The following is a 24,560-nucleotide window of genomic DNA, read 5'->3' as shown; positions in this document are numbered from 1 at the left end:
CTAGTGAACCATTGAAAACCTTAAATTCCAAAACCCAATTTGCACAAGCCTAATACGACTTATCCTTATTGTAATTTAAAATTCACATGGTAATTAGATTGTTGATCACGCCTTGAATTTTTTCTCTTTTTAATATGATCTTTATTGATCGTAGCAGCAACTTGACAATCGATGAGAGTTCGATAATCAACTTCTCTATACCCCTGATGTTTACATCTCTTATAATATGTCAAATAATCATATTTGATTTTTTGTCATAAGCTTGTAATGTCGTCAGTGATTAAATTTTTGAATTATACATTTTGGATTCATGAACAGAATACAATATAAAGTGGGATACATATTTATTTCTATTTTAAACTTGGTTTTCTGAAGGGAAATGTGTCATTTTGGCGTTTAAGCTATAAATTATTGTTATCCTATATATCTAGAGTGTGGACAAAAATAACATGATCATATAGTAATGGAAATAATCTCGGGATTTCTAATCTCTCAATAAAAAATTCTAGGGATAAACTAATCCTATTAGTGAAGGAATTCAATGAGGGTAATGCTGAAGAGATTAGGCCAATAATTGAAGATAGTAATGGTGTGAGGTTTGCAACCATAAGATGTTACTGGTAATTTGCTTCTAATCATTTTATAGTACTAAATAAAATTAAAGTGGAACAAAGAAACGTTTCTGAAAATACCCTTGATGAAGCATGCATGTCGATAGACTGCTGCCTGCTTCAGCTGCTGAAACTCCCTCTTATATAATAAGAGAATACATACATTTAATAGATACACAGAATTCTCAATGTTTGTTCAAATATTTAGAGAGGGACAGAAAAGAAATAACTTGAGGTACTTATGGAAAACATATAGTTGCCTAAGCCTTCTTGCCATTAATGCGAGCCTACAATATATTCTTTGTTTGATGTATTGCAAAATCTATGGAAAAGATATAAACCAACTGCATTTTATAAACTCCTTCAGTGCAATGTCTCAACTGACTAGTCAGCACCTCTTCTGGCCTTGTTATGAACATCAACAGATGTTGCAGAGTTGTCAATTAGGTGTCTTTAAAGGCCCGAAAACTTGTAAATCAGAAACAAGTCCAGCAAAAGAACCAGCAGCTGCAGCAATTGAGATAACAAGGCAAGCTCCACTAAAGTAGTTGAAGGCAAATCCACCTTCCACTCCATTTGAGAATATTCTTTTCCACAATGTACATTTCTAGCGGGAAGTAGACTGTGTTTGGTAAATATAGGGAAAAAATAATTGTTGGGAAACAATAAATACTTCACAATAATAATATAACTTATTATTTAGCAAAATAGAAGTACTAAAAATTAAATAGATCTTTCTATTTAATTTATTTTAATATCAAAACAATATATGAATATTTAGATAAATGGAGGTCACGAGTTCAAGCCTTGGAAACACCCTATGGAAGAAATGCAAGGTAAGGCTGCGTACAATAGACTCTTGTGGTCGGGCCCTTTCCCGAACCCTGCGCATAGCGGGAGCTTTAGTGGACCGGACTGCCCTTTTTTTTACTACTTCAATAATATTATAAGTAATATATATAAAAATAATACTTGAATCGTGCTAGGCATTATCATAAGAAACTATTTCAGCAGTGTGAAATATTTTTTCAGGATTAAACAAGACTTCTCTAATTAATTAGAGGATACAGGAATCAACAAAATATAATATTACAAAATTAAGCAAGTCGGAAGAGGGAGTTAGAATTTGGCTAAGTACTACACCTTCTCTACTTCTATGTCCTCAAGAGTTCAACTAATTTAAAGATGAGTGTAGTAGTGAGAGATGAGGCAATGGAATACACTACACCAACAAAACTTGGAGCCAAAGAAAATTAGAAAATGTGGACAAAGAAAAATCATATACTTAGTCATTAAGTAGAGACTTAAGTGTATTTGTCATTTTGATGACATAAGCGTTTGAGTCCTAATTAATATGACTCAAATTATTTTAAAATATCCAACAATCTTGCATAATTTTAAAATAAGTTTGAAATAAAAAACAAGACTTGCTTAATTTTGTATGATCAAAATGCTATAGGTTTGGTGTCTTTTGGACTATGAACCAAACTTAAATTGACAAAATTTAACTTACAGGAGTATAAAATTTCTATGAACCAATAATTCTTATTGTAAGTCAGAGATTCTACCAATTACATTTTAATCCTCATATTTTGTTGTTCAACGCGGTTTTGCGCCAATAAGCCATGCACGTGCTTGGTTTTTCATGAGAGCTCTAGAGACTAGGCCAAGGTCTCATCGGAGCGGCCTCACTCCACTTCTCATATAGGTGAATTCATCAAGTGTATACTGCTCTAAAATACATCATCCTTAAGGACTATGAATTCATTAAGAGTTAATAACTCATCCCTCATAATTAGTAGCAGTTCAAGCACTCTCAGTTTGTGCGCAGTGTCAGTATTGATTTGTTATGGCCCATATGAACCTACTTCATGGAATCTTCAATCACATAGGTTGGGTTACCATCTCTCTATTGACAATCATATTGACCTTAATCCCATCTCTTTCGAGGTTTGAAGAATTAATTTTCTTTCCACGGGTTTAGTCAGAGAATCGGCCGAATTCAATTCTGACGTCACATAATCAATGGATATTATTCCATCTCTTAGCAGCTGCTTAACGACATCATGTCTCAATTTCATGTGTCTACTCTTATAATTATAAGATTTATTCTTCGCAATAGCAATTGCGGCTTGGCAATCATAATGCATAGACACAAGAGGGAATACATCCTTTATCAAACGGATATTTGCTAAGAAATTTCTTAGCCACTCAGCCTCAGAACCAGCTAGCTCTAGACCGACAAACTCTAACTCCATAGTAGATCTAGCAATGATCGTTTGTTTAGCTGATTTTCATAATATTGCACTACCACCTAAGGTAAACACATATCCATTAGTGAATTTTGTCTCATCTGAATCAGAGATCCAGTTTGCATCACAATACCCTTCTAATGTAGAAGGAAATCTACTATACAGGATACCGTAATTCATAGTTCCTCTCAAATATTTCATTAGTCTCATTAGTGTAGACCAATGATCTTTATTGGGATTATGAGTATATCTACTTAGTCTACACACAATATAGGTTATATCAAGCCTAGTAAAATTCATTAAGTGCATCAGACTCCCAACAATCTGAGCATATTTAGACTGAGCAACTAGGTCATCTTTGTTCTTTTTCAATTGAGAGTTAGCATCATAAAAAGTGGTTACAGGTGTAACATCAAAATATTCAAACTGATTAAGAAGTCTCTCCACATAATGTTCTTGTGACAACAATATACCATTTTCACTCCTTATAACTTTAATTCTCAATATCATATTTACTTCACCCAGATCTTTCATATCAAAATTAATAGACAAAAATAATTTGGTACTCTATACAATATTTAAAGTTGTACCAAATATAAGCATGTCATCAACATATAAGCATATCATTGTCTACCATTTTAGTATAAACATATTTATCCACTTCAACTGAAGAAAAATCGTCTCTCATTAAGACTTGATCAAATTTTTCATGCCACTTCTTAGGAGCTTGTGTAAGGGCATAAAGAGATTTAATTAATTTACAAACTTTATTTTCTTGTCCAGGAATAATATATCCTTCAGGTTGAACCATATAAATTTCTTCTTCTAGATCACCATTTAGAAATTTTGTTTTTACATTCATTTGATGAATAAAAAGCTTATGAATTGATGCTAAGGCAATTAAAATTCGAATAAAAGAGATTCTAGTTATTGGTGAAAAAGTATCAAAATAATCAATATTTTGTTTTTGAGAAAATCTTTTTTCTACTAACCGAGCTTTATATTTATCTATAGATCCATTAGGATTAAGTTTCTTTTTGAAAATTCATTAACAACTAATAGGTTTTGCACCAGGAGGTAAATCAGTCAAAATTCATGTATTATTTTTCATAATTGAATCAATTTCAATTTTTATTGCCTCTTTTCAGAATTTAGCATCAGAAGAAGATATAGTTTCAGAAGAATTTAATGGTTCTATGTCTACAAGAAAAAATTGAAAATCATTTCCGTAAGGAAAATATTCTTTCTTACGCCTTTTACTCCTTCTAAGTTCCTCAATACTAGAAATAGACTCACTATTTCTTTCAACAGGTGCATGAGAAATTTTATCACATAGTAAAAAATATGTTCAAAGAATTCAACATTCTTTGTTTCAATAATAGTATTGCAATCAAGCACATCACTTTTAAAACTTCTTGGTCGTGAATATCTGAACTGGTTGTTTGTTGTTTAAGAATTCTTGTTAAGGCAGTTCATACCATCCATACATAGTGTTTTGATCTAAGATTTTAATTCTTTCGTATTTCAGCAGTAACATATTCTTCCATGGAGCTAAGGTCCAAAATATGGAAGAAGCAAGCGTTTCCACGACTCTACCACCCAGTCAATTCTGTTCCACTTAATCCCATGGCCACATATCTTTTCGGCTAAGGAATAGGAAATCTTTCTCCTGTTACATGAATCCAATTTTCATTTCATCCGGGAAAAGTCATCTATTGAAATCCTCGAATTGTTTCTGCTAGACCAACATATTTCCCTGGAGAACCAGTAAATACTTCTGCTACGAAAAAGGGTTGTGATAAGAAACGCTCAATTTTTTGCGCTCTTGCTACGAGTAAACGATTCTCTTCGGATAATTCGTCCAAAAACAAGAAATCTATATGCATCACTATGTTCAACATATCCAATAAACATGCAATCAGCTGTTTTAGAGCCTATTTTCCTCTTTTTAGGTTCATGCAATAGAACCTTAGCAAGACACCCCCATACTTTTAAATATTTCAAATTAGGTTTATAACCTTTCCACAATTCATAAGGTATTTTTTCAGTTCTTTTATGAGGAATCCTATTTTGTAGGTGACATGTAGATAATATAGCTTCACCCCACAAATTATTAAGTGCATTAGAACTAATTAACATTGAGTTCATCATTTCCTTCAAAGTTCTATTTTTCCTATCAGCTACTTCATTAGATTCTGGTGAGTAAGGCGGGGTTACTTCATGAATAATTCCTTCCTTTCACAAAAAATATTTAAAGATAAATATTCTCTACCTCTATCAGATCTAATTCCCTTGATTTTTCTACTAAGTTGATTTTCAACTTTAGTTTTATAAGAAATAAAAGCATTAAAAGCATCATCTTTATTTCTAAGTAAATATAATTTAGTAAATCTAGAAAAATTATGAATAAAAGTCACATAATATCTTTTAACACTTCTTGTCATTGTTTGTTTTAAATCACCCAAATCAGTGTGAATTAAAGACAATAATTCGGTTTTTCTATTTACTGAAAAATATGACTTTTTTGTAATTTTAATTTCAGCATATATTTCACACTTATTAATATTATTTGAATCTAAACCAGTTATCAAACCAAGTGATTGCATATACTTTATATAAGAGATATTAACATGTCCTAATTTAGCATGCCATAAAGAAATAGATTCAATCATGTAAGCAGAAGTAGATGCCTTTTCATTCACTACATCACAAACATTGAGTACAAAAAGTCCCTGGTTACAATAGCCTTTCCCCATTAACACATTATTTTTTGTCAATATGATCTTATCAGATTCAAATGACACTTTCACTCCAGTTTTATTAAGCAAGACTACGGAAATCAGGTTTGCCCGCATTGTAGGAATATGTAGCACATCCATAAGGGCTTAAGTTTTTTCCGAAGTGAGCTTCAAGAGAACTTTACCCTTACCCAAGACTTTAGTTGTTCTTGAGTCTCCAAGGTAGACCACTTCACTTGTAACATTCCCTAAAACGTTGGATGTGGTGTTTCAATTCTCGATAAAAATGATACTGCTTCTATATTTCGGGCATAAATTTTCATATTATAGTTCAAATTAGGTGATTCAAATTTTTGAATAACTCCAACGGCATTACCTACAACTTTCATGAGACTATATCTTAAGATTTGGAGGATAAATAGGTCACATAAATTAATTTTTACAAAATATGGTGTTGTGATGAAATAGAGTATTTGTAGAAGAAAAATCATATCTTACGGTAGGATTCTCCAAATTGGTTGATTCTTGAATGACATGCAATTATACTTCTAGATCTACAATTCATTTGAAGACACCAAATTCTAATTAAGAAGTTATCTTGTTCAAACTCAGCTCCGAAAAAGGGTATTTCATAAAAGAAGGTTCATCTCACCAACCATGAAAAGATCTAGATCCATTTAACATCACCCGTGACATCAGTAGTCCTCCATTTGACATTATCAATGAGATCACAATCCTCTATTGAATTTTCAAGATCATCCTTCATAATTATTTTTATTTATTGTTAGGTACCTCCTCCGCACCTATAAATATCCACCTTATTTCCTCATTTTATTCATCAAGCTTTCTCAAGCAACTGTTCTCTCTATACACTTCTTACTCATTCTCAAATATAGTTTTAGTTTTTAGTAATGTAGAAATACTATTCCGGTGATTCTTATACTCCAGATAGTACACAAAATGCTTTGACGAGGAGAAAAGGCTAGGGGTTCAAGAGTGGTCATTGAGTTCTTCAATTCAGAGTAAAGCTTCGAATTCCAGGTATGTAAGGCTATTCATAGCATTGGATTGAGTTCGTCCATGCGTCCAATATTTAAATTCATCGTAATTGAGTTATAGTTGAGTTTTACCCAAATATTGAATTCTAAATGAATTAATTCTTCTTCTATTGAGTTAGATATATTTATGCATTGAGATTATTATTATTTTTATCTCTCATATTATTAGAAATATTGTTCGTGGCTACTTTTCCATGAACCTTAGATAATTTGATGTTCATGAATGTTTTTACACGTGTTTGAGTAATACTATATATGTATTTTATTGAGTTTTGAAAGAAAAAAAGAATTGAGTTTAAATGAATTTGAGTAAATGATGTTTTGAGTAAGGTGTTTTGATGAAATGTAAATAATGTTTTGAAGTGTAATGAGATGAGTTTGATGTTTTAAATAAAATTCAATAAGACTAGATGATGATGTTAATATGAGCATATAATTTAGGAGTAGTATTGAGCACCGAGTTGGGTAAGAATTTAATTGACTCAAACCTCAGAACTACGTAGCCAGTGTAGGATGGAGGCCATACCTCTTAAGTCCCAAAAAGAGGATTAGAGATTTTTTGAAGATGAATCCGCCATAAGGATTAGAGATTTTTTGAAGATGAACCCTCCAGTCTTTACAGGGTCTAAGGTTGAGGAGGATCCTCAAAATTTCATTGATGAGATATGGAAGATCTTGAAAGCGATGCATACTACCGAGATTGAGGGTGTTGAGTTGGTTTCCTACCAGCTCAAGGATGTGGCAAACGTGTGGTATGACCAGTGGGAGCAGAGTGCGAGGATGCTAGACCTGCAGTTTGGGATGAATTTGAAAGCGCTTTCCTTAACCATTTCTTTCCCCAAGAGCTACGAGAAGAAAAAGTTGATGAGTTTTTGAACCTCAAGCAGGAGAGCATGACTGTAAAAGAGTATAGTTTGAAGTTTATTCAGTTGTCCAAATATGCCCTAGAAATGATTCCTCATATGAGGTCCAAGATGAGGAAGTTTGTCTTTGGCCTAGGCAAACATGTAAAGAAAGAATGTAAGGCAATGCTAATAATTTCTGACATGGATTTTTCTAGATTGATGGTGTATGCTCAGCAGGTTGAGGATGACAAGAAAAAGGACCGAGAGGAACACTTAAGCAAGAAGACTAAGTCTGCTAGGCATGAGAATGAGCAGAAGTAAGGGAAGAGTAACAAGTCCTTTTTTCAGAAGGGGTCTTCTAATTATGCACCTTCCTCAACAAGTGTTTTTACACCTAATCAAAGATTGCTGAGTCACCAGAACTTCCGAGCTCAGGGTTCTCAGTCCCAATTAAGTGCGACTCAAGGTTCTAGAGGAAATCCACCATGTGCTAGATATGGAAAGCTCTATTTGGGAGAGTGTCATGTGGGCACCAATGCTTGCTACGGATGTGGAAAGACAGGTCACTTCCAGAATGAGTGTCCTTCAAAGAGACAGGGAAATGGAAGTAGTAGAGCTCAGTTTTCTTCTACAACTCCGCAGAATAGAGGTAATCAGAGAGGTGAAGCTTCAAGTGCAGGTCGGGGAACAAACCGTCTGTATGTTATGGGTAAGAATACGGTTTAGCAGAGACCAATCATATACAATCCAATCCAATCATGTACAATCCAATTCAATCCAATCATATACAATTCGATCCAATCCAATCATATACAATTCAATCCAATTCAATCATATACAATTCGATCCAATCCAATCATATACAATCCGATTCAATCCAATCACATACATCCAATCCAATCAAATCATACAGAATCCGATTCAATCCAATCAAATCATACAGAATCCGATTCAATCCAATCACATACCATCCAATCCAATTCAATCATATATAATCCAATCCAATCATATATCATCAACTCAACGAATAAAGTAAAGGACTCAACTCAATAGACATATGAATTAGAATTTAGCAATGTTTTACAATTCAATTCAATCATCTACAATCTCAATCAAACCAATCATAGCATGCACAATCCACTCAATTTTGGAGTTTCTCTTATTCCACAACTATCATTTATGAGCCAGTGATAGTACAACAAATCAATGTTATTTCCACGTCTATTCATACCTTGCTAGAGTAGGAATGAATCAATAATTATTGATCCATAACCAATCAAGTCCTATCATGTCAGGACAGTAATTTGGGAAACATCCAACTTTAACGGTTTAATCCTCTTCTACGTTTGGCGACGTAGTTATTGGGTTCGAGTTATTACTTACTCTTACCCAATTCAGTGCTCGATACTCCTTCCAAGACTCAATGCTCATAAAACTCTATCCAATCAGTTCAATCTAGTCATTTCGACAAGTCTCATTGGACCTTTCTCAAAACTCAATCAATCTGGACTCATTGGACCTTTTTTCAAAACTCAATCAATTTCAATCATCACTTCATTCAATTAGACAATCGTTTCAAGACTCATTCATGATTCCGAGTCAACAATTATTAGTGTTTTCATTTAAGACATGCTTTCAACTCAATCATGTAGTCCCATCACTCTTCCTCGGAATGATTATTTATGTCGAGGAAATATTCATGTTTCAAAGTAATAAAATTCTTAAAGACATCAACTTGACTTCTGCTGAATGCATCCTCTTTTAAGACATTCAAAATCATGCTTTCAAACTCAATCAATGCAGTAAATATTAAATGCATTTAAAATATAATTTTAACTCCTCAACTTAATCTCAAAATAGACGTTTTAATGTAAAAATACTCAACTTGTTTATACTCAAATATTCATGCTCAAAATAATAATTAAGAGACTTCTCAAACTCAACTCATGCTTAAATTCTTTCTAAATCAAAGATGAAAATAATCATTCTTTAAACTAAAAATAGTGCATAAATAATTTATGCAAAATCGTTCACAAATCATTTTTAAAACTCATTCTCAAACAATAATTTATAGTCAAAATCCTCATAAGACTCCAATCAAATCGAATTATGCAAATTATATTGTAGTCACATTAGACTCCAATCTACTCCATCTCAAAACATCATCATCAACATTACCTCTTCATCAATTATTTTACTTTTAAAAAAATAAACATCATTTACATCATCATCAAACATCTTGCTCCAAAATTCTCATTTAACTCTATGTTCAATTTCATCAAACTCATTAAAATATGCATCATCTCACTTTGAAAGCAATACTTTATTTATACATAGAAACCATCAATCTCAACCTCAAGACAAATTATGACAAAAATGAAATGTCATCTTGAGTTCATGTGAATGAATACATGAAGCATTTATCAATTTCTCAACTCATCAACATCAGCATAACAAAATCAAGTTAGTAGATATAAAAACTCATTAGGACATGGATCTATCAAGAAAACTCAATTCATATGAACTTTCAATTCAAAAAAAGATGTAGGGCACATGAGTGAATTCAAACCATGTTATGAGCAGCCTTACATACCTGGAATGGAGATTATCTCACCGAAAATCAAAGACCTAGCTTGAAGATCTTGAATCCTAGTTCTTCTTCTCCTTACACATCTGTTCTCTCAAAAGCTCTAGGGGTGAATGAGAAGAAAACAACCCTAGGATACTGATAAGGGGCGGATTTTAGCCATAAAATATAGTGGGTTAGGTTGGAAAATATGGGGAAAATACCAAAAAGCCCCTAAAAACAATGAAAACTGGAAGAAATTTGAACTAGGGTGGAACAAGTTCGCGTCGCGCAGTTGTTCCCCCATAGTTCATTTTTTTCGAAATGTTAAGTTGAAGCAAAATTGGCCAAGTCCGTGATGCGGACTGATCTGATTAACTAGACATAACTTTTTACTCCGAACTCCAAAAAATACAATCTTGGGGGCGTTGGAAAGAAGACTCAAATAAATTTAATTTGATAGGTCATGGGACACCTAATTCATTATATTCTAGGAGATATGGTTGTTTGAAATTGACCCTTATACAGACTCATTCGAAAACTTAGCTGATAGAAATTCTTTAGACTTGGCTTGGTGTTAGAGATCCCTTATGACCCTAAATTACATCTAATACACTTAAAATACTTAGGAATTGATCCTAACTCATATATACAATTAGAAGTCATTCAGTTCGAATCTATACGCATATGAAGAATGGTTCGAGTCTTAGCGAAAACAAAATTGGGGTGTTACAACCCTTTTCTTTGTCATTTTTTATTCTCTTCCTGCATTGTGCGGCATGGTAACCTGGTTTTCCACAAGTAAAACAAGAGCCTTTCTATTTTTAAAAATTGGGATTATAAGACTTGTAACCTTGAGACTTATTATCATACATTTTGTTGTTGTTGCATTGACTTTGTACTAAATTTGCCTTGAACGCTAGTTCCTTTGCTTTGAATGACTCCTTTTTGTTGGTGTCTTCAATTAAAATGTGAGTCAATATTTCCTCAACAGTGAAATTTGTCTGCTTGTGCTTTAAGTTATTTTTGTAATCATTCCATAAGTCGGGCAATTTTTGAATCAACACCCCAAAGATAATTTTTTTTGGTAGAATGATCCCTTCAGCCTTCAAGTCTTCAAGCAATTTTTGATATTCATTGATTTGAATTTTCATCTCCTTCTCGTTGCTCATCTGCCATTGGTAAAAGCTTTCGACCACAAACTTTTATTTGGTAGCATCTTCAGCAGTGAACTTTTTAATTAAGGCTTTCCAAATGACTTTTGCTTCTTTGCAACTACAATATACCTCAAACAGTTCATTAGAAATAGTTTGTAATATAGTATGACGACAAACCTTATTGGCATATTGCCAGCTTTTGAAATTTTCATTAGAAATAGGGGTAGCATCAACATTGGTAGTGTCAGAAATAGTTTCTGAAGTAGTATTATTTGCCATAGTTTCTTAGATTGTTGGTAAATATAGGGAAATAATAATTGTTGGGAAACAATAAAAACTTCTCAATAATAATATAACTTATTATTTAGCAAAATAGAAGTACTGAAAATTAAATAGATCTTTCTATTTAATTTATTTTAATATCAAAACAATAGTATGAATATTTAGATAAATACTACTACAATAATATTATAAGTAATATATATATATATATATATAAATAATACTTGAGTCGTGTTAGGCACTGTCCTAAGAAACTATTTCAACAGTGTGAAATATTTTTTCGGGATTAAACAAGTCTTCTCTAATTAATTAGAGGATACATGAATCAACAAAATATAATACTACAAAATTAAGCAAGTCGGAAGAGGGAGTTAGAAATTAACTAAGTACTACACCTTCTCTACTTCTACGTCCTCAAGACTTCAACTAATTTAAAGATGAGTGTAGGCGGTGAGAGATGAGGCAATGAAATACACTACACTAACAAAACTTGGAGTCAAAGGAAATTAGAACATGTGGACGAAGGAAAATCATATAATTAGTCATTAAGTAGAGACTTAAGTGTATTTGTCATCTTGATGACATAAGCGCTTAAGTCATAATTAATATGATTCAAATTATTTTAGATGGTGTTAAAGACAAATGTTGAAATCATATATCTTTAAATACAAACGTGGGATTCAACATATTGATTATAACAATTATTAGTAGTAAAATGTTTCTTATGTTATTATATAATACTCCGTATAAATTATATCATGTGGCTAAGAAACCCAATAGGTGGACATTAAATTGTTGTACATTTTCCGTTGAAGAAAACCATCAGACACATAATTATGAACTACTTAACTGCCTAATTTCCTTAGCCAGATTGCACCTTGCACTATTCAGTTTATTCACAATTCAACATGGTCTTGTTTATGCTTAGGTTATTTTTCCCCCCACTTTTTTCTTCTCTTCCTTTTATTTCAGTTTTTTATTTTTTATTTGAATTTATATGATATATATCTTACTCTAATTCTGTCAGTTTTTCTTTTGCTGTGTGAGCAACCAATATTATTAACGGAAAGAAAACATGTAGTGTATTTGAAGTTATATCTATATATTGAATTTTTAAGAGAAGTTTCTTAATGAATTGCAGGAACCTTATGGATCAAATCATGAACTCTTTCAAATCCTTGATTATTTTGAGGTACATCAATTGCATTCATGAGAAATACATTATTCTTATTATGCATAAAGTTTGGATCATTTAAAGACATCTATATTGATTTTGTATCTTATACATATATTGAAAACCTATAGTGAATTTTAGTCCTTTGGTGATTATCATCTAGAAAACCAATCATAATTGAAGAAATTTATTTCGTAACATTCGGTGAACTTATTGACTATATTTAGGATCTTCAATTTTTTTTTATCAAGTTTATTAAAATTCTGATTCATCTATCACATTTTTTACCAATGTATATTTTGAAAATAACTTTTACAAATTTCTTATTTTCTATTTTGGTTTTTTAATTTATCAAAGTCACTATAAGCCTCCCAAATTCCAATAAGGGAGATGCCTAGAAATGGATATCTTGGGCATTTGAAATTTTTGTTATTTTCAAAACGTTTTGAAATTTTATATTTGTGTTTATGCGATTATTGGTTAGAAAATGATTTATACTATTATTTATGTTAAAATTACCTTTATTGGATTAAATGTAACTATTCGATCACGTGGATAAGTATCAATTTTATTCCTACAAGGATTGCTATATTTCTTAGTAATTTCAACTAAAAAAACATACAAAATAGTAAATTATTCTTTAGAATACAAAAATGCATTGCATTAGGACCACACAAAATTTTGGTAATACGCTAAATTCTCAAGAAAATTATCTGGCCCAATCAAAGGTTGTCGAAAATGGACACAATTTTACATTTATTTTTTGTATTTTTTGTTTTTTGCTTAATGCATTACCTTCTGGCAAAAGTAATTTTCAATAATAACGCTTTTAAATTAATTTACCTTTGAGTTTTTAAAGAATTAAGTTGGTTTGTCGAAAAAGAGCTAGGAAGACCGAGCATACCAAGAAGCTCTGTTTCTATAATCATAAGATCGCATCTTATAGTGAACATTAAGGCTGTACGGTAAATTAATAAACCGCACCAAACTGATAAATCGAATTAAATTGAAAAAAAAAACTGACTAGTGGTTTGGTTTGACTTGGTTTGGTGTTTGGAAAAAAAACCCGACCATTATAGGGTTGGTTTGGTTTTAAATAAAAAAAGTCAAATCGAACCCAAACCGACCCGATTATAGATATACTACTTTTAAATTATGTTATACATAAAAATATTTATTAAAATTGTAATTTATAAATATTTTTTTAAAATTTTTCATAATTTTGTTTTCTTTCTTACATTTAGATTTGGACTTGAGAAGTCCATCTAAATAATATACAAAAAAAACTCATCTTATAAAGTTATATTATAAAGTTAAAACTTCAAACAATGTTCTGCCTCCATCTTATATGTTGATATTTTGTACTAAAACTCTTTTTAAGAAGCACAGCTCTGTGCTTTTTATTAGATACTACGAAAAACCCGAGAAACCCGAAAAAACTCGAAAAAACCGAGAAAAATTGATATCGAAAAACCCGACTTTTATTGGTTTTGTTTGGTTTATAGATTTAATAACCCGACACAAATAGTTTGATTTGGTTTGTAAAAAATCCAAACCAACTCGGTCCATGAACATGTAAGTTTGCGATTCAATAAAATATTCCATATATTCTTTTAAAGATAATTTGCGCTTAAAAATTTCAATTATAGTGTATTCTTTGCATGAATTTTATTTATTTGTTATGTTTTTGCTTCTTTTGTTTTCCACTAATCTGCTCTAACAAAGTTTTTTTTTTTTTTTACTTTCTAAGAATTAGATAGTACTCTATTGGATGATTCTTCTTATTTGCTTAGTTTTATCGATTTCAAAATTAATTGGCTTCTTCGAATTTTAAGCATATATCAATATTATTTAAACACTATAATAATGTTATTTATTTGCCTAATTAAATTAGTTACTTATTCAATAATTAATCATTTAGTGCTCAACAAAGAAATCATTCAAACGGAATGATTGTTCATCAATTTTAGCTTGTACTTTTTTATTTTAATTTTTCTATTCATTACACCGTGTTTTAAACAAAACTCACATCATATATCCTATTTGCTTGAGACACATGTACAATGCATGTGTTCAATAACTAAATCAAAATATTATATATTCAATTAATTAATTATTAAGTATTTACATATTTTCTTTTACCTTTTTCTGGTATTACCTCTTTTATTTTTCATATCTAAGTCAATTAATTTAAAAGGACATAAATAATCTATTTAAGAAATATTAAAGCAGCCCCTGCCTGCCTTCATTGCAGTATTAATCATTTTGGAGTATCCAGACGGTTTTCCCATCATAATTCTTTTTTGGAATACCAAGTACCACATTATCAAAGTCGTTGCAATATTATCAAAGAATTAATATTCATTATGACCGCTTTTACCTGGGTGATTTTATTCCTTTTCTTTCATTTATGTGCTATATTGAATATCCTAAAAGACATGATATTAGAGTAGAAATTCATCAATATATTTGTTGGGGGAGGAAGCACCGAAGCTAAAGTTTGATATGACAATTAATATGAAAATAAATTGGACACGAGAATTTTACGTGGAAACCCCTCTAACAGATAGAAGGGAAAAACCACGGGGTAGAAGGATCTCACTATTAAAATATGGAGTACACTGCTCTCAAATACAAGGAGAAAACAACAATTAACACTTCTCTCTTGTAAAAGGAACAACTACTAAAGAGGAAACTCAAGACTACAATATTTATCTTGATGTATAACCCTCTTTGTATTTTTACTCTCTCTTTCTGGGATGATCTAAATGAGGGCAAGAGGTCCTCTATTTATAGGAGAAGAAAACGCGTAAGAAAATTACGCGTTAATTTTCTACACGTTATTTTTTCTTTTATGTCAACTTTTTGCTTTTCAACAATTGTTGCATACACGTTTTGATAGTTTTCAAAAAGGGAGGCAACAATTGTTGACCCTTTGTTTTCCTTTTATTCTCCCACTTGAAGATTTAATTGAGAATCAATTAAGTTTTCACACCATCCTTTCTACCCAATTACTGCAATGTTACATTTCTGCTAGGCCAATAGAAGATCGACACCATATGAACTTGTTACTATTGATTGGCTTCGTAAACATATCTGCTAGGTTATCATTAGTGTGAATTTTTTGAATATCCACACTTCCTTCTTCCAAGACAACGGCTGCAATTTCATCGAAAACTAGATTGTCTGTATTGTTCGTCAGGTTGATGATGAGTTGATCATACGAGTCAGGCAGACTTTGAAGTAGAAACTCCGCACGTTCAGTTTCCTCTATTTTGCAATCCATTGTTGTAAGTTGCGAAAATAGAGTATTCAAAGTATTGATATGTTCAGTAACCGACATGGACTCTGCCATTCGAAGAGTATAAAATCTTCTTTTTAAGAAGATTTTATTATACAAAGACTTGGCCTCATACAACCCTGTAAGAGTATCCCATATTTCTTTCGCCGTTCATTTTTCCGCCACACTAGACAACACTTGATCAGCTAGTGCCAAGTATAGATCAGCAACTGCGTTGCTGTCTATATCATTCCGCTTGCTGTCATCAGTAAAATCTGTGGGCCTGCCTTCAATTGCAGCCAAGCAATTGTGCTTTCTCAGTATCGCTTTTATTTTTATTTTTCACAATGAGAAATTAGTCTCATTGAATTTCTCAACGTCAAACTTTGTTGTAATCGATATTATTATTTACTTCACACCCTTCTAGATCATTTCTGAATATTTTTGCGAACAATCGTGACAAACTGTACCGTCATCGAAATTTTATTCAAGTGAATAATACTATTCACCGAATTTTACTATTCACAAAAATTTACTATTTATGAATAGTACCTTCGCATAAAACAGACAAAATAACCAAGGGCTCTGATACCACTGTTTGGGGGAGGAAGCACCGCAACTAAAGTTTGATATGACAATTATTATGAAAATAAATTGGACACGAGAATTTTACGTGGAAACCCCTCTAACAGATAGAAGGGAAAAACCATGGGGTAGAAGGATCTCACTATTAAAATATGAGTACACTGCTCTCAAATACAAGGAGAAAACAACAATTAACACTTCTCTCTTGTAAAAGGAACAACTACTAAAGAGGAAACTCAAGACTACAATATTTATCTTGGTATATAACTCTCTTTGTATTTTTACTCTCTCTTTCTAGGATGATCTAAATGAGGGCAAGAGGTCCTCTATTTATAGGAGAAGAAAACGCGTAAGAAAATTACGCGTTAATTTTCTACGCGCTGTTTTTTCTTTTCTGTCAACTTTTTGCTTTTCAACAATTACTGCATACACGTTTTAATAGTTTTCAAAATGGAAGGCAACAATTGTTACCCTTTTTGGGCAGCAATTGTTGACCCTTTGTTTTCCTTTCAATATTTATATCATTAGAGATTATATTATCTTGCTTAGATTTACATACTCCTTGCTAGATTGAAAATACACCATTCCATTGCGATAATTTTTTTAATTAACAAAATTTAAATGGTAAAATTAATATTTTTTATTGTAGAATAATATGATTAGGGGACACACGTGCAACACACGTTTTCAGAGACTAGTGTATATATAAGGAAATTTTTGTACAAAATACTTACTTGATAGTGAAGTTTTCCATAATAAAAAGGTGAAAATATACTCAGATATTATATATGTTATATAATTAACAACTAAGTCTAATGATTTATTGAAAATACTTCTACTTGGTAATATTTTCTCACATGATTAGCACGTACACTAGTAATTCTTTGTATTTCATAATTACACTTGGAAGAAAGTTTCCTAAGTTGTATGGTATTGGGAAATTTGTTGAATTTACTTGGGCTTTAAGACTTTCCTTAAATTGAACTTTTTTCTTCTAAAAATTAATAAATCATAATCCTTGCTATCAATCCATTGAACTAAGTGGATTGTCCATTTAGTTTATTCATGAACTATTACATTTGTGTATGTGTATTCCCTAGGTGGTATGAACCTTTTTGGGATAACAATGTATCTACTAATTGGGCATTCACATGGTTATTTTTGTAGTGATTTGTCAACCTATAAATAGAGAGATCATTCACCATTGTAAGGGACACTTGAATAAAAGAAAAGTTCTCTCCTTCATCTACATTTCTTGTCTTCTTCTTCTTCTTATACTTATATTATTCTAAGCTTAATTTAACAACATGTTATCAGCACGAGACTCTAGCTAATTGAGATTAAGTTTTAGTTTTCATTCAACTCATGTTCTGGTTGATCTCGTTAGGAGAATTGACAAGGAAAAAATGATAATTACCGTAATCAAGAATATTCTATGCATAAAATCAGGTATTTATATTTCAAGAATCTTTTATGATTTAGAAATAAGTTTCAATTGATACTCAATAATACAATAGCTTTCGGTCATTGACACTGATCAGAAACCAAAGGAATATACTCATACTGGTTGAATATTTTCTGCTTCACAAAATTTCTTAAATGGAAGAAGGTACATAGTTTTGGTAGCATGAGTTTGAGTATTATTTTCATTATGCTAATCTTGAGGGTAAGTTTTATATTTATCTTAATTACTTATATTATCGAAGGCATTAGTTCACATAAGTGATTATATTTTTGAATTTTATTTAAATATTTAGAAAGACTCAAAGCGTGAGTCATGTTGTACTTTGGTCTATTATACCCTTGGTTAAGGGAAAAAGAGTAAGACATCAGGTTAAGTCACATCACACCAAAAGGGTAAGACATTAAGTTAAAGTCTGAATGCACCATAATGAAATACATTTGAGGGTAAGATGGTATATTCAAGTTCTATCGCACCAAGAGGGATAGACATCAATTTGAGTTTTGATGCACCATGATGATAAGACATTGGGTATGAATCTAATAGAATTATGGCCTAACATGCCTTATATGGATAAGACATTGAATTTGAGTCTCAATGCACCATAGTGATGATAAAATGATGACTAAGGCAAAAATAATATATTTTTGATGAAAATCCATGAAATTCGCTCCATTGAATTTGCTCCAATCTCTGAAAAGAATGTAGAAGCAGTACATGATAAATTTGAAATTCGCCTAATTGATTTGCTCTATTCTATTGTATGAATGTGGTAGCAGTGAATGATAAGTCTGAAATATGTCAAATGATTGAATATATGAATAAGGGCGTGGAGGGATAAAATTATAATAGTCATCATTATGGTAATTATAAAAGGAAGAACACTGTGGGTTCTCCAAATAGTCTTTCAAAATGTGAAGGTAATTTTTATCATTATAATGGCATGAAAGGTCATTGGACCCGTGGTAGTTGTGCGACCTAATAATTTGATAAATTTATAAATCCTCCATCAAAAGAAAGGAAGATAAAGTAGTGGTACAGTTGATTTTTCAAAATGATTTTTGAGATGCGTCATGAAAAAATGATAAATTTTAAAGGCATGATTATGGATAAAGAATTTCCTTTTAATTACATTGGTTATCCTATCTTTATTTACAGGAAAAAGATTATTTACTTTGATCACATGATTGAAAAAATTGTGAATAGACTAAGTAGTTGGCAGCGTAACTTATTATCTTCAGGCTGTAAGATTGTTCTCGTTAAACATGTTCTTCAATCCCTCCCATTTATACTTTGTCTGCTTTAAGTCCCCCAAAGCCCAAAGGGAACTCTAAAACTAATTGAGAAAAATTTTTCCAATTGTTTCTAGGGATTCTCTGAGAATAAAAATAATTATCATTGGGCTGCTTGGAATAAAATGTGCTTTCCTCAGGAGGAGGGGGAATTGGTATTAGAAGCATGCGTGAAATTAGTACTACCCTTGCCGTTAAAAGATGGTGGAGATTTAGAATCGTTCCTTTTCTCGATGCTAAGTATATCAATAGACTCTATGCAGTAGCTAGAAGCGTGTGGCTCGCAATACCTCTCACACTTAAAAATAGATGATGAAAATTAAAGCTTTGATTGAACGACATATCTATTGGCGTATCTAATTTAGAAATAGCAACTTCTGGTGGGATAATTGGATTGGACTTGGTGCTCTTGCTAAAATCAGTCAGGGAAGTCATCTCTACTCTAAAGAACTTGTTAGTGATTATATCATTAATAGGTTCAAAACTTCAGATCAATTTAACTCCTGAATTGGTTCAAAATATTTTAAATATTTATATGGGTGATAGGAACACGAATGACTATGCTATTTGGACACTCTGTGAAGATGGTCACTATCTAATAAAAGAGCCTGGAACCACATAAAAGAAGCAAGACAAAGGACCTCAAACACCAGTAAGATTTGGAAGAGTAGGCTATCATTTAAGATGCCTTTCATCTCGTGGAGACTTCTACTTGATAAACCATGTATGGATAAAACTATGACTAGATTTGGCATCAATATACCATCAATTTGCAAATGCTGCTCTAACCCCCATTGGGAGACTCCACAACATGTATTTGTTGATGGTGAAACTGCCAGGGCTATCTGGAAATATTTTGCTTATTTTTTTGGTATTTTGCAGACCACAAGCACCATTGGATAAATTACTCAAGCATGGTGGGCATCTAAACGCAAAAATAATATGCATAAGCAAATTTGCAGATTAAACCTCTGGCAATTATATGGGTGTCACGCCCTGGGAGGGTACCCTAGACGTGGCCGACACTCGAAAACCATTTTTGGCCTTCAAGCGAACCACTTGGTCCAATCACACTTTCATTCAGTTACATTCTATCAACGGAAGACTCAAATCATATGAATACTATTCATAATAAGGCCAAAGGCCAACCACATCTCCATTCAACAACTAGAAAAAAATAAAACTAGTCACAACGAAACACTTCAGCATCATCCACACTTTAGTCCATGAAGCCTCTATCAACAATATAAGAGGTCTCAATGACAGGTTCATGGCTACCACAAATCAAAATAAAGGAAAACTAACTCAAAGCTGAAAAGATAATTGCGGTATCCTCCGGAAACAAGGAGGACTCACCAACTAGCTGGAAGTTGTCACGACCCAAGCCTAGGGCCTAGACGTGACATGGCAAATGAGGAACCCGAAAGTACCTCAAACAAGCCTCTTAGCATTCTTTTAGCCTTTCATAGGTAATGACGATAAATGAAGAAGCGGAAATCATAATAGTAAATATTCAACTTACATATGTCCAACAATACCTCTAACTATTAGATTTAATGGGGCTAAGACAAGTCCCTAGCTCACCCTTAATTATAATAGAAGAAATACCATAGTAAAATATCTCAACATATCATAAGCTAGAAATATAAAGGAGTATTGTTCCCGGAACATGGGAACTCACCAAAAGTAGTCTTCAAACGAAGTCTCAACTAGCCACGTGGAGGAAAATGAGGAGGAGCACCGATCCCTACATGGTGATATCATGTAGGCAAAAGAGTATGCGTTAGTACTTTGAATATACTAAGTATGTAAGGATGCATGAACATTGAGGAAACATTATAACATTTATGTAATATGGAACATAATGTAATACATGCATAATAAATCATATGAATATCCTTTAAAATATTCATTTTGTGGGAAAATAACCATAACCGACATTTAAGACCATGCGAGCTATTACATGGAATCCAACATAATCCCCTACGTTGGCCGGGGAGACTACTTGCCGAGTAGAACTCCGTCAACTTCATTCATTTCTTGAACTTTAACTTTAAGGGCTATTTATGGATCCATTAGTCTAAGCCTACAAGGGCTCCTATGTTGGCACATAGTTAATGAGACAAGGGGTTGCTACTAGGATTCCCTTACCGAATCTCACCTCAATGCCTCATTCGGTGCTAAGTCAATCCCACGAAATAGTTTAATACTTTAAAATATTCATAGCATATAACTTGAGAATTCAAACATCATATTCGGTAGAATAGCTCATTAAAACATTTGAAAATTCAAATATGCAAGAATTGTCCTTATTGCATAAAGAATCCATCATTCATATCATTTCATCATTCTTTATTTTCATAAGACTCCCTTTTGATCATAGATATTGCTTTCACAAACATTCATTTGAAGTCAAGGCTTTTAAGTCAAACTTTATTAAAAAGATAGTAAAACTAGGTGGGTTCAAATCACTTCAACTTACAAATATGTATGTAAATAAATATATATAAATACTTTGAAATCTATTAATAAAAAATCATGCTTTAAACAACCCACCATGAATTTTAAGAACCTTTAAATAGATAAATAGAGGAATTACTTGTAAACCATCAATTCATACATATGAAATTATGTTGCATCAAAATAGAGCAATAATCATTAGTTTAACCATTATTCATACTATTAAGTAAAATTAAGAATTAACATAAGAAAATATTACTTGAAATCAAGAGATTTAGTTGAAAGATTTTTGTACTACATGGGTGGAAGAACCCATGAATAAACACCCACATAACTTAGAGTAAAGCTTAAAGAAAATAAATATAATTTATCATATAATCAAAATAATTTAGACATGAGAGTGGAAGAAATACTCTCATTGAAGCCTTACATACTTGGAATCCGAAGCTTTAGTCGGAACCGAAAGACTTAATGAATACTCTTGAGTCCTAGCTTTTCTCCTCGCCGAAACATTTTGTGTACTACCCGGAGTATATGAATCACCGGAATAGTATTTCTTCACTACTAAGAGCTAAAACTATATTTGAGAATGAGTAAAGAAGTGTATAGAGAGAAGACTTGCTTAAGAAAGCTTGATGAATAAAATGAGAAAATAAGGTGGGTATTTATAGGTGGGAAAGAGGGACCTAACAATAAATAAAATAATTATAAAGAAAAATCTAAAAATTTAATGGAATATATTGATGTCATGGACGATGTTAAATGTGGGACAATTTATGTCATGAGTGATGTCAAATGTATCTAGATCTTTCTATGGTAGGTGAAATGAGTTATCTTTGACAGAATACTCTTTTTCGGAGCTGCGTTTGAATAAGATAAATTCCTTATTAGGATTTGGTGTCTTCATAAGAATTGTATATTTGGAAGTATAGTTTTATATAGTTCAAGAATCAACCAATTTGGATAAACCTACAGTGAGATATGAGTTTTCTGCTATAAATACTCCTTTCCGTCACAGCATCCTACCTTACAAAAAGTAATTTATTTGACCTACTTAACCTCCGAAACTTAAAATATGGTCTCCACAAAAGTTGTAGGTAATGATATTGTGGTTACTCAGAAATTTGAATCACCCAATTTGGATATTCCTATGAAAAGTTATGCCTAACTTACAGAGGCTATATCATGTTTAGGCGAGAATTGAAACATCGTATACAACGTTTTTAGGGGATGTTACAGAAGTGAATAGATCTTCAACGGTGCGCCTGTTGATGATCTCTAGTACCTGTCTCTGCATCATCATGATGCAGGACAAATGGCGTCAGTACGTGGAATGTACGAGTATGTAAAATGGCCGAATGAAACATGCATCAAGGTGGGATCAAATCAACTCAGAATCTCAACTCAGAAGAAGGTACAACTCAATCAAGATGTTCTGAGTCTAAACAAAATATAATTTAGACAGGACCAATCACATACAATCCAACCCAATCCATCTCAATCCGACTCAGAGTACTATCAAGACCTATATGGGAGTTTCTCATATCCGACAACCATCACTTATGAGCCAGTGATAGTACAACAAGCCGACGTTGTTGCCACATCCGTTCATACCTTGCCAGGGTAAGAACGAATCAACAAATCATGAATTCATAACCAATCAAGTCCTATTATATCAAGACAGTAATTTGGAAAATATCCGACTTTAACGGTCCAATCCCTTCCTACGTTTGGCGACGTAGTTATTGAATTCGAGTTATTACTTACTCTTACCCAATTCGGTGCTCGATACTCCTCCCAAGACTCAATGCTCACAAAACTCTATCCAATCAATTCAATCTAATCATATCGACCAGTCTCGTTTGGACCTTTGTCAATTCATCAATTCTATCCCAAATCAAGCCTCTTGACCAATCATATTATCCAATCAACCCCAAATCTTTTATATTTTTTTAAAGGCATGTAAAAGACAATGGCCTAGTCTATATCTCTTTTTTATTTATTTATTTTTAGGAAATCTCAAGAATATTGCTTACTTTACTTTCTGTCATCACCTTTGACTAGAAAGAATGTCTTTCCATAGTGTTCTTTTGCCAAAAATTATGTCACGCCCCGGGAGGGTACCCTAGATGTAACCGGCACTCAGAAATCATTTTTGTCTCCCAAGCGAATCACATAGCCTGATCACACATCCGTTTATTCATTCAATCAGCGGAAGACAAAAAAAAATAAAGAGAATATTCGGTGGGCAACTCAAAACATCGATCTAACTCAAAGAATAAAGGCCATGGGCCAACAAATCAACTCTAATATTTGTCATTAAAAATAGTTTGACAAGAATAATGTAAGGAAAGAAATACTCAATCGACCCTTCACTATATAGTCTATGAAGTCTCTATCAGTACTATCTAATTGGTGCCAATGACATGTTCATGGCTACCTCAATTCAAACTGAAAAGGGCTAACTCGATGCAAGAATGATATAAGCGGTGTCCTCCGGATGTAAGGAAGGACTCACCAATACGCTGAGTGTGTATAGATCCTCAATGGTGCTTCTATTGACGATCTCGTATACCTGTCTCTACATCATGAAATGATGCAAGTCCAAATGGACGTCAGTACATAGAATGTACGAGTATGTAATATGGCAGAATGAAACATACCTCTGGTTCAAATATCTCCGAATCAGAAAGATAAGAGAGACTCAAATAAGGCGTCATAAGTCAAAAGTAAGAATACATTTTTAGACAAAGACCAATCACACATCATACAATCCAATACAATCATACACAATACAG

The 24,560-nt window shown here is 32.4% G+C and overlaps 1 protein-coding gene across 1 annotated transcript; it reads right to left on the bottom strand.

Annotated features, from left to right (window-relative positions):
- Window positions 1–1,050: 1,050 nt before the first annotated feature.
- On the bottom strand, window positions 1,051–2,869 carry LOC129873336 (uncharacterized). Its single transcript, XM_055948417.1, has 2 exons — window positions 2,541–2,869; window positions 1,051–1,198 (listed from the first exon to the last, which is right to left on the bottom strand). The coding sequence occupies exons 1-2, from the start codon at window positions 2,867–2,869 to the stop codon at window positions 1,051–1,053; spliced, it is 477 nt and encodes a 158-aa protein (XP_055804392.1).
- Window positions 2,870–24,560: the final 21,691 nt, after the last annotated feature.

Source organism: Solanum dulcamara, chromosome 2 (genome assembly GCF_947179165.1).
Source record: "Solanum dulcamara chromosome 2, daSolDulc1.2, whole genome shotgun sequence".
Taxonomy (NCBI): domain Eukaryota; kingdom Viridiplantae; phylum Streptophyta; class Magnoliopsida; order Solanales; family Solanaceae; genus Solanum; species Solanum dulcamara.
The sequence above is the reverse complement of the archived record's forward strand: the minus strand, read 5'-3'. Positions and strand labels throughout refer to the sequence as shown.